The 12,053-nt window shown below is 40.6% G+C and overlaps 1 protein-coding gene across 1 annotated transcript in view; it reads left to right on the top strand.

The window, feature by feature from the left end:
- The window catches only part of CRYBG3 (crystallin beta-gamma domain containing 3), a 151,788-nt gene that overhangs the window by 106,173 nt on the left and 33,562 nt on the right, over positions 1-12,053 (top strand). Inside the window, 4 exon segments of the mRNA XM_033942906.1 lie at positions 109-144; positions 8,088-8,221; positions 10,230-10,255; positions 10,258-10,355. Coding sequence (XP_033798797.1) covers positions 109-144; positions 8,088-8,221; positions 10,230-10,255; positions 10,258-10,355 — 294 coding nt within the window.

Raw genomic sequence — 12,053 nt, 5'->3', positions numbered from 1 at the left:
TTTTAAAAAGTGACTGGAAATTTGGGGTAAAAAGTCTGAAAGTGATATGCTATTTAAAGTGATTTAAGAAAGGAATCTGTGCTACTTCACTGTTTTACTGTATTTCAGGGTGGACTGAAGGTACAGATGCCCACAGACCCTCGCGTAAGTAGTTGCCAACCTAGATCACTGTCCCAGAAATGACCTCTTTGCTACCTCTTTGGGAAACCAGTTGCCACTGCTCACTGGGAGGCATTCCCGTGGATTCTTTTTAGGTCACCCAAGGCTGGGCAAGTAATTTTGGGTGCAGATCATAGATCCGCCCATAAGTTATGCATGGATCTGCCCTACACCCTTATTCTATAACCTGCGCACCTAACATATCTCATGCGCAATCCAAAGGGAGCATGGCCAGGGGAGAAGCATGAGCAGGTCAGTAGCATTCTCAGGATTTAAAAGCATTTCTGTGCCTATCTAATCTAATCTAATCTAAACCTTAAGTTTATATACCGCATCATCTCCATGAGAATGGAGCTCGACACGGTTTACAAGAACTTAAAATAGTGGGTAGAGAAGAAGAAAAAGGATTACATGAACTTATGTGTAGAAGGGGGGAGAGAAAGGGGGGAAGGATAGAGCTATCTGACTGGCATAAGTGATTGCACCCAAAATATGGTGTGAAACTGCATGCTAAGCTAGTATTCTGTAAAGACAATCCCACATGGGATTATCTTTATAGAATTCTAGTTTAGCATGCATTATCCCAGCACTTTACTTTGGGTGACCTTTACTGAATTCTCCACATTATGTACGCGTGCTCAATCCATGCCCACATCTCCTTTCATGTGCTACAGTGTCAGCACATCTTCATTAGATGAACTGGTGAAGCAGTCTTGTTAGAGAAGAGCTGTAGTGTGAAAAAAGCATGCTTTACCCAATTAGTATCGTTATATCAGAAGTATGTTAGAAGCCTTACTCAGAGTACTCCCAAATAGCTGGGATCAAGGGCAGCCTTCAGTTAGAATTAGTTAAAGTGAAATATAGTTTCCTGTCCTCAGCAGGCACTGTCCTTGATGGCACATAACAAGTAGAAAAGAAGCAGAACATATATAATACAATCACACAGACTTTATTCAACATACTCTTAAGACCAAAAAAGTGCCCGATGACCACATTTCACCAGAAATGACTGCATCGGCTGGTTGATTTGCCTCTGATGCAGCCATTTCTGGTGAAACATGTCCACATTGGGCACTTTGTATCCTGGGAGTTCGTTGAATAAAGACTGCATGATTTTATTATACTGTATATCAGTGGTTCCCAAACCTGTCCTGGGGGACCCCCAGCCAGTCAGGTTTTCAAGATATCCCTAATGAATATGCATAAGAGAGATTTGCATACCTGTCACTTCCATTATATGCAAATCTCTCTCATGCATATTCATTAGGGATATATTGAAAACCTGACTGGCTGGGGGTCCCCCAGGACAGGTTTGGGAACCACTGCTGTATATGGTCTGCTTCTTTTCTACTTGCCACATTGTAGGAGGCTGTCTGCCTTCTTGTTTTCTTACATGTTCAGTGCTAAATCATAGGGGGATAGATTCTGTATGTAGACCAACAGTTAGGCACCAGGAAGATCTCTCGCATGGAAACCATGACTGCACACCACATTAAAATGATTGGTATTGCAGTCACTACCAATTCTGTGACCATGCAATAATAAAACAAAAAGTTCTTGTTGCATGCACAATGTGGGAATCTTTGTGCAAGGTCTTGGACAGTGTAGAAGGGTGGTTGAGAGGAATGGTTATGTAGCAACTCCCCCTCTCTCCCCCAGCCCATCCTGACCCCTATCCATTTCTCATCCCCTCTCCTTCCCTCGCAGTTTAGTAGCCCCTCTCCCTCCCCAACCCAACCTGACCCTCAATAAAACATACCCGGTGTCTTAATAACACCCTCCCTCAGTGGCATAGCAAAGGTGAGTGGCGCCCTTCCCCGCCCTCTTCTCCACCTTCTTGCCCCTTCCCTTCCCCGTACCTTTTAAATTTTTCAGGCACAAATACCTTCATGAACTTGCTGTCTGCATTGTATCGGCTACCCCTCTGACATCACTTTTTAGGCGTGGGGCCCGGAAATGATGTCAGAGAGAGGTGCCACCGACATAGGCAGCAAGTTCGTAATGCTGCTTGTGCAGGGAAAATTAGAGAGGTACGAGTGAAGGGAAGGGGCATATGTGTACGATGGGGGGCAGAAAGGAGCAGGGGGGCGGAAAGGAGGACGAGTGCCAGTGCCCCTACTAAGGAACACCCCCCTACTACGCCACTGCCCTTTCCTCCATGCAATCCACTAATCTCCCTAACCCAATTTTAAACAAATCCTACATGGTGTCTAGTGACACCCCTACTCCATGAACCCTTGTACAGACTCACCCCAGGTCCCATATCTTAAATTAGTCAGAAGTGATACCCACTCCTGCCTCCAATGCCACCATCTTTTTTTTTTTTTTAAGTTCAAATAGTTTTATTGAAATTTCACAAAAGTAGAATAAACTGTGAACAACAAGATCAATCATCCAAAAATGGCAAAGCAACCGTATAGACTAATACATAGTAAGTATTCTGAAATGAAACATTGCAATGCACAACCTAATAATAGTAATAGCAACATAACATGTAACTAAAGAAGAAAATGAAGGAGAAAAATAATAAAAATAAGAAATAAGGGGACTGCTTGGCTATTATGTGCATGGTGCATCATCAATTTGTAAGCATACTTTAATTTGAATTAAATCCATATCAATCAATACAATAGTCCAGGAACGGTTGCCAGATAGTGTTTGTTTTATGCAAAGATCCCTTCCTTTCAGCTGCCACTAATTCAAACTTAGCTGTGAGACATGCTTGATTCCACCACGCTGCATAGGATAAGGTAGATGAAGACTTCCAGTTTGATAATATCTGTTTAATAGCAATGGACAGTAAAGCTTTGAGCAATTTGGCTTGCGGTTCAACAAGAGGAGTCTGAAGTCCATGATGGCCATACATCACTATTGCCAGTGTGATGGGTTCCGAAATGTGTAGTACGGCACTGATAGTACACCAAATTTGAGACCAATAATGTCTTATGATGTCACATTGAAAGATCATATGATCTAAAGTTCCAGGTGAAGAGCGACAAGACCAGCATTTACCATCCATTGAGCTGTCTTGGTGTGCAATCTTGGCAAGTTTTATTGGGGTCCAAAATGCCTTATGTATAAGGAAAAAAAGAGATTGAGTAATAGCAGATGAGGCAAGTGCTGAGTAGGACATTTTCCAAATGTCGTTCCAGTCTCTGACGTCAAGTTCAAGTCCTGTGTCTGTACTCCAGAGAGAATAAAGAGTAGTGAGTGAGAAAGTGTCATGTTTTCTCATAATTTTATACCATTGCGATGATTCGTGTCTGGCATGAGAGATCTGATCGCACAATATCAAAATGTTAGGGAGTTCATCTGTAACAGGTTGTTGCTTCAGGTGTGCCGTAATGGCAGATTTTAGTTGTATCCATTTGAAGAAATGTGATTTTGGCAAGTTGCAATTCTCCGCCAACCTCTGAAAAGGGGTCCAGGTAGAGTTTGAGTAGAGATGACACAATCGGTGTATTCCTTTAGTTTTCCATACAGAATTATAGGTCGGTGCATTTTGAATGCAAATTTTATTATTTCCCCAGATAGGTATTTGCGTAGTTTCACTCCATTTTGGTGAGAGCATAGCATCCACGTGTCGAATAGCTGTACATGTGGATGCAAGAATTGGTTGCATTTGCAAGAGATCCGACTGTCCAATGAAAAGTAGATCCTCTAAAGGTATGGTTGTAGATAGAGAGCGTTCCAGCAGTAGCCAGCGAGGCGTAGAGCTATCATCAGTGGTATGGAGCCATCTAGAACCTTGTCGAAGCAAGAAGGCGATGTGGTAGTTTTTAAAATTAGGAAAGTTCACACCACCTGATTCTTTGTCATTCCTCAACTTTTGTAGGCTTATACGAGGTGGTTTGTTGTTCCAGAGGAAAGTAGTGAGAATTTTGTCCAATTTGGCATAGAATGAAGGTTTCATCAATACCGGTAACATACTGAGGGTATAATTGATGACAGGAGAGATCATCATTTTGACTGTATCCAGTCTGCCCCACCAGGATAATTTCAGTGGGGACCAAGATGACGTTAACTGTCGAACTGAATCAAGAACATGATCCGTATTATGTTCCGAGGTCTCATCTAAATCCGGTGCAAAGTAAAGTCCAAGGTACTTCAATTTATTGGACGACCATAAAAGTCCAAGCTCTTTAATGGATTGGCAGACTTCCGGACAGTTCAAAGGCATCACCTCCGATTTAGAAAGGTTCAATTTGTATCCAGAGTGAATAGAGTATGTTGATAGTATTTGAAGCAATGGAGAAATGGAATCAGGAGTGAGGTACAGCAAGACGTCGTCTGCGTACGCTGAGAGTTTGATGTCCACACCAGCATATGAGAATCCCTGGATGTGGGGTGACGTACGAATTGCAATCAGGAGGGGTTCCAATGCTAAGTTAAAGAGTAAGGGAGATAGAGGACACCCCTGACGTGTGCCTCTACTAGGTTTAAAGGGCAAGGAAAAATATTGATTAGCATAAATTTTGTTAGTCGGTGATGTGTACAGTACTTTTATCATATTTATAAATATAGGGGACATTCCAAACCAAGATAGGAGAGTAAACAAATATGGCCATTCCACCCGATCGAATGCTTTTTCTGCATCCAATCCGACTGCAACTACAGGATAATCAATAAGTTTGGCAAGTGAAATTACATGAGCAAAAGTTCTTGTGTTATCACTAGATAATCGATTGGCCATAAAGCCAGTTTGATCCGGATTAATCAATTTAGGTAAGATCAGTTGCAGCCGATTGGCCAAGATTTTAGCATATATTTTAGCATCTGAGTTAAACAGGGATAAAGGCCTGTAGTTGTTTACTTTAAGCGGATCTTTATTTGGTTTGGCCAATACAATAGTAGTGGCCTCAGTGAAAGAGCCCCTAATATCTCCAGTGTTTTGCAAATATCGGAAAAACTCCAATAGGTAGGGAGAGAGCCATTTTCGAAACACTTGATAAAATTCAGTTGGTAGGCCATCTGGACCAGGTGCTTTCTTAGTGGACATAAGATTCATAGCTTCATCGATTTCCTCTATAGTAAAATCAGCATCTAACCCAATATTATCTGTTTCATGCAATATATTGTGAGTGAGGCCCTCAAGAAAAGGGATAGATAGATGTACTGTCTGGTTGAATTTCGGACGTGTACAAGGTTGAGTAAAAGCTATGAAATTGTGTTAGGATCTCATCTGACCAGTAACTAAAGTGTCAGTATCAGTAAGAATGGCAGAAAATTGTTGTCTTATCTCCTCTTCCCTTTTAGATAGGAAGCAAGATGTTGGCCACATTTATTGCTATCAGAATAGTATTTAGCAGAGGTCTATATACTTGTGATGCAGCTGTTTTACTAAGGCAAGTGTTATATTGAATCTAAGATGTTGAAGTTTCTTCAAAGTTTGCATGTCAGTAGGATTCGTTCTGATGTAGTGTCTCTAAGTGTTTAAGTTTAGATTCATAAGTGTCTAATTCCTGTTTGTTAACTTTCTTTAAGTGAGCATTATAAGAAATAATGGTTCCCCTTATGTACGCTTTAAACGCATCCCACACTGATATCCAGTTACTGTCTTGGGGTGAGTTGAAAGCGAATATTCCTGTATTGCAGTCGTTACATGGGTGCGGAAATTCTGATCCTGTAGAAGGGAGGAATTTAATCTCCATGTTGCTTTGTGGAGAAGTAGCAGTTAGGGTGTCCAGTGACAGTAGGACAGCCGCATGATCAGACACACTGATTGATTTGATTTCAGAGTGAATAACTGATTTGACTAAAGACGGGTCTATCAAGAAATAGTCAATCCTAGTATACGAGGAATGAGGTGCAGAGAAAAATGTATAGTCTCTGTCTTCTAAGTGAGTTATGCGCCATGGATCAGATAGGCGAAATTGGGCAATGATATCTTGAGACATAACCATGTTTTTGATTTTTTGTGTTTATATACGGATTTTCTATTCCTTTGAGGGATCAATAATCAGGTTAAAGTCTCCTCCTAGCACGAAGGGGCTATCCTGATAGCCATTAAGCCTGATCAAGCTAAAGCAGGTGAAAAAGAGCAGTCTTCTGTATTTGGGCCCATATAAGTTTAATTAGATATAAATTGTGGGCGTTAATACTATTTTTTTGTGGACACCCATCTTCCCTGGTTGTCAGTAGTATGAGAGAGAAGTTTTTATGTGATTTAATCTTCTAATAAAAGTAAGAACACCATTCTTTTTGTCAATGGCAGGTGAGATAAAGGCGGATGTGCCCAGGGGAGAGATAGTTCTGGAAGAGGAAACAGCGTCTAAATGTGTTTCATGGAGAATTATTACATCCTGCGGACAGAGAGGAAATGTAGTTTTAGAATTTTTCCTGGATTCTGATGGGATTATTTAATCCTTTTACATTTAGAGTAGCACATGTAATAGGCATATATTATAGAGATATATAGGATCAGGTAAGTCTGTAACTATCACAATGTATAACCATAAGCATACAAACCATGTACTAGCAATGATATTTATATAGAATAGCCAAGCAGTCAAAATAAAAAGCAGGAAACAAAAAGAAAAGTCATGTTAAAGTGAGAAACTGGACAATTTACCCACGGGTCAGTGAGCCAGGTGAACTCCCAAAGCAGCACTGCCCAGCAGAATCAAATATCTTTAAAAAAAAAATGGCAGCACCCCTGCCTTGTGTGATGCTTCTTGGACTGCCCCAGGCAAGGTTAGTTTGCCATATAAGGGAACTTTTTCCCTTGTACTGGTAGACTGACCCTTCTCCAGTGCATCCCAGATGATATTTTATTCAAGGGGTGGGAGGTATCAAGTCAGCATACCTTTTGGCAGGACAGGGTGTTGGGTTAGGGTAGGGGTGTCTCAGGGCATTTATTCTATTTATTTTTTTTCAAGAAGCTTCTGTTTTTTTATTGTGTTGTTCAATGTTGCCTATTCTGTCAGTGCCTAAGTCAGTCACTGCTCAGGCACTGACAGAAGGGGATATTTAGCAATGAACTGCAGATTTACCACTACCTTAATTTGTATGCTCTTTGATTTATAGCATATTCTGCCATGTTTTTGGATTATGGTGGAGCTGTGCGCTCAGCTAAACTTTTAACTTGAGGCTTTCTTCAGTGGCCCTCAGCCATTTGCACAACTCTGGAGTCTAGTAGAACAGTAGTTTTTGCATGATTGGTCTGGAATATTTACGCTCCAAGGTGCGGCACTACCTGAAATACTGTGTGCATTTCTGGTCACTGCTTCTGAAAAAATATAGTAGAATTTGCCAAAGGTACAGAGAAAGGCGACAAAATGATAAAGGGATGTGAAGACTTAACTATGTGAAAAGGCTAAGTGTTTAGGGCACTTCAGCCTGGAAAAGAGACAGCTCGGGGAAGATATGATAGAAATCTATAAAATACTGAGTAGAATGGAACGGGTACCTGAATCACATGTTTTACATTTTCCAACAATATTAGGGACTAGGGGCATGCAATAAGCTACTTAGTAGATTTAAAACCAACTGGAGAAAAAATATTTCTTCACTCAATGTGTAATTAAACTCTGGAATTCGTTGCCAGAGAATATGGTGACAGCAGTTATCTTAGCAGGGTTTAAAAATAGTTTGGATAATTTCCTAAAACAAAAGTCCATAAACCATTATTAAGATGGATGTGGAGTAATCTATTGCTTATTCCTAGGATAAGCAGCATAAAATTTGTTTTACTCCTTGGGATTTTGCCTGGGTTGGCAATTGTTGAAAACAGGATACTTGACTTGATAGACCTTCTGTCTGTCCCAGTATGGTAACTCTTATGTTCTTATGAAATTTCCACAGTGATGTGTGCTATAAAGCACAGGTGCTTAGAGACTAAGCTCTAGGAGTGAGCCTCTGTGTTAGAGCAGCCTGAACGTGTCTTATGGTTTCTGCATGACAGCATACCTTCCCTTTGTATTTTGCAGATAGTAATATATGAGAAAGCAAACTTTGGTGGCTTGGCCCAGGAGCTGACAGAACACCTGTATGCATTGAGTGATCTCCCCGGTACTGAAAGGGAGTTTCCTGGCATTGGCTCAATTTGTGTTATTGGCGGAGTGTGAGTATGATTGGTTGCCTTTGCTGAAGGCAAATTATTATAAGAATGACAAGAATGTATAATGGAATGAAAACATTTCATAATACAGTGTGTGAAATGAACTAATAGGAAAAAAAGCCACACATGGGACCGAGGGAACTAGCATCTGTATAAGAACTTGAAGTACTGCATGTGTACACACTTTTAGCCAATGAAACATGGGAACAGCTAGTTTTCAAGCAGAATATGTCTCTCTCCTTCTCTTCCCTCCTCCTCGCTACCATGGTCTGGCATTTCTGTCCTCCCTTCCCTTTTCCTTCCCTCCCCGGAAGTCTGGCATTTTTTTTCTTTCTTTCTTTCTTTCCTCCCCAATCCCCATGGTCCAGCATCTCTCTAGTAACCCTCCCCCTGTGATTTCCCTCCCCCACCCCCGGTGGGATCCAATACTTGCTTACTGTTCTCCTTCCCAGCAGCCACTCTTCCACTTTCTCTGTGCTGCTGATTCCCACCTGTGCAGAGATTGGAAGCAGTATCAGAGGGAAAGCTTCCATGTCGCCAAAGGCAGTGTGTTTACTTCACTCACACTACTGGCGGCCCAAAGAGTGAAAAAGCAGCCGCCAGGAAGGAGAAGTATGAAGCAACTACTGGATCCTGCTGTGTGGGGATGGAACTCCGGACAGGTGCACAGGCCATCTAAAAGGTTTCGGCGGGCTACCATTGGGTTACAGGCCTTGCATTAAAGACCACTGATATTCAAAGTGATTAAACAGCCAGAATGTGATGCTGAATATATTTAGTGCTTAAGCTGTAATCAGCTATTTTATGGGCAGTCCAGGGGTAGTCAGCACTTATGTGGTTAAGTGTCAATATTAAACACTTAACCAGATAAGGTAACTGTATAATAAGACTGCATAAAACTTTAATGACAGCAGTATGGAGTGGTACATAAAATGGTCTTGTTCTGCTCCTTTTGTTTTCTTGATTTGGTGCAGTTTTCTCTTCTAAGTATTAGTCACCTAAGCTGCATTTAATTTTTGGATGATTTTTTTGTACATTTAGTCCTGTTTGTCGCTTTTATTTGAGTATTTATTAATAATATGTACTCTGATTAGAATTGTGGGATTAATGAAGGCTATAAATATTTTATTTTTTTAATCTTTATTGATTTTCCAAACTATCAAAGTGCAATATAACAATTGTACATAGAATAATTTTGTTAGAAAAGCACATTCATCATTCAGAAATTACATGAACAATCATTTTTACTCCCTCCCACCCAAATGACTAATCAAGAAAAAACATAAATATATAGGTTCCTTCAATAACCTTTCCTGCATTATTCTGTAAAAATCAAGCCCCAACCTTCCCACCCACCCAACAAATTCCCAGATATTCAAGGCCGGTGTCTTCCAGAGCAGTATACAACATATACAGTCATCTGTAAAGCAAAACATACTACACAATACATAGAACAAAATGTTGGCGGTGAGGTTCTCAATAACAGAAGGTCAGTGCAGTGTTTTTCTGGGGTGGTCTTGGCTTCCTGTGATATTTATGACAGACCATTTGTGTACTGTTGTGAGTATTTTATAAAGGCACATTGAAGAAAAGGTATAAAATAGGTGAGTTTTTGGACATTTATATATCTATCCTGTTCTAACATTACATGTTGGCCAAGTCCTACAGTTAAGACATTTATGTTCATCTCTCCAGGTATGAAGACAATTTAAAACAATTTATCAATCAACATGCACTGTGATGAATCTATCCCTTGCACATTCTTCACTCAAGGAGTGAAATTATGAACTGAATAGTATCTTGAACATAAAAGTATTGTCTACACAGCCATACCTTTGGCTGTCATAGTAATTTATTTTTTTATTTTTTTTTAAGGCCAGTGTGATGCTTAACTAGGGTCACCATTGAGGCTGGAAGCAGTATGGTATTTTGCTGGGAACTGTAATCAGTGTGTTTTGCAGGGTTGATGAGTTAACTCTTCCCTTCCTATCTGTTCCCTGCCCTGCTTTAGGTGGGTTGCCTATGAAAAGGAACGATACAAGGTCAGCAGTATCTTCTGGAGGAGGGAGAGTATGAAGACTGGCAGGCATGGGGTGTGCCAGAAGCACCTTGGGCTCCTTCCGCTATATTACAGGCCGTAAGCGACTTTCCTTTTCTGATTTTTACGTGTATAACTGAGCAAGGATGAGTTCCAGAGCTGCCTATATTCTCACAGCTGTTGCATGATTTGCACCCAACAGTGGGTGTTGGCCTTCACCTCACAAAGTTAGCTGGCCATCACTTTTGGGAAGCAAAGGCCAACAGCCACATCTGAACTCCACTCCTTTAAAAGCTGTATGAAAGCTTTAGTGATCTCCCCAGTAAGAGGGTGTTTCATGGCACCAAGTCTATTTGTGTTACTGTCAGATGTAGGTCACAAGATGAATATGCAGAATGAATAGAAGAACATTAGACCATAGTCTGAGTTCTGAACCCAACAGAAAATATCAGTTTAGTAGCTGATTGTACTTGCACATAATTATGATGGGCTAGATGGGCCATTTGGCCTTTATATTCTGTCATGTTTCTATTTCTATGTCAAGTAAGGACTGCAAAACACAGCTTGAAATTGTTTTGAATTTTATAGTGGTCCTGTCGAGGTCCACAGGTCAGGGTTGCTTTTAGAGTAGTAAGAAGAACTTAGGGGAGTGTGTGGCGCAGTGACTAAAAGCTACAGCCTCAGCACCCTGGGGTTGTGGGTTCAAACCCATGCTGCTCCTTATGACCCTGGGCAAGTCACTTAATCCCCTCATTGCCCCAGGTACATTAAATAGATTGTGAGTTCACCGGGACAGACAGGGAAAAATGCTTGAGTACCTGAATAAATGGTATAGAAAATTGAATAAATTAAAAAAAAAACAACAAAAAAAAACAACTTTGAAGCCTAGAAAAGGTAAGATACAAAATTTTAAGAGTAAGATTGATGTCCGATATAGAAAAGGGTTGGGTGGGATCTTGGGATGGTCCAGCTTCTGACCAATATCAGCCTTACAAGGAAAGGTAGAGCAAGGAATTATGAAACTCTCCACCAAGTCCTTCAGGATCTTTTAAGAGTAGAAGGCCAAGGCATTACTTCCTATTACAATTGAGAATCAATGAGGATGAGTGTGTGCTGTATATTTCTTTTTGTTTTTAATTTTTTTTTGTTACAGCTATTTTGTTAACCTTGTCGAGCTCCTTTTAGGTGATGACGTGATATACAAATCCAAGTTTTAGATTAGATTAGAAATCTTATTACAGTAATACAGTGACAAAATAATATTTTTTTTATTTATTTATTTACATAAGAATAGCCTTACTGGGTCAGACCAGTGTTTCATCAAGCCCAGGCCCGTTCTCACGGTGACCAATCTAGGTCCCTAGTACCTGGCCAAAACCCAAGGAGTAGCAACATTCCATGGTATCGATCCAGGGCAAGCAGTGGCTTCCCCCATGTCTCACTCAATAACAGACTATAGACTTTTCCTCCAGGAAATTGTCCAAACCTTTTTTAAAACCAGCTACGTTAACTGCTCTTACCACAACCTCCTGCAACTTGTCCAAATCACTTTTATGACATCCTCTAGCAATGCGTTCCAGAGCTTAACTATTCTCTGAGTGAAAAAATATTTCCTCCTATTGGTTTTAAAAATACTTCCCTGTAACTTCATCGAGTGTTCCCTAGTCTTTGTAATTTTTGACGGAGTGAAAATTCAATCCACTTGTACCCGTTCTACTCACTCAGGATTTTGTAGACTTCAACCATATCTCCCCTCAGCCCTTCTTTTCCAAGCTGAAGAGCCCTAACATTTTTGGT

The sequence above is a fragment of the Geotrypetes seraphini genome, chromosome 4, assembly GCF_902459505.1.
Source record: "Geotrypetes seraphini chromosome 4, aGeoSer1.1, whole genome shotgun sequence".
In the NCBI taxonomy this organism is placed as follows: Eukaryota; Metazoa; Chordata; class Amphibia; order Gymnophiona; family Dermophiidae; genus Geotrypetes; species Geotrypetes seraphini.
This window is presented reverse-complemented; position numbering and strand designations above follow the sequence as displayed.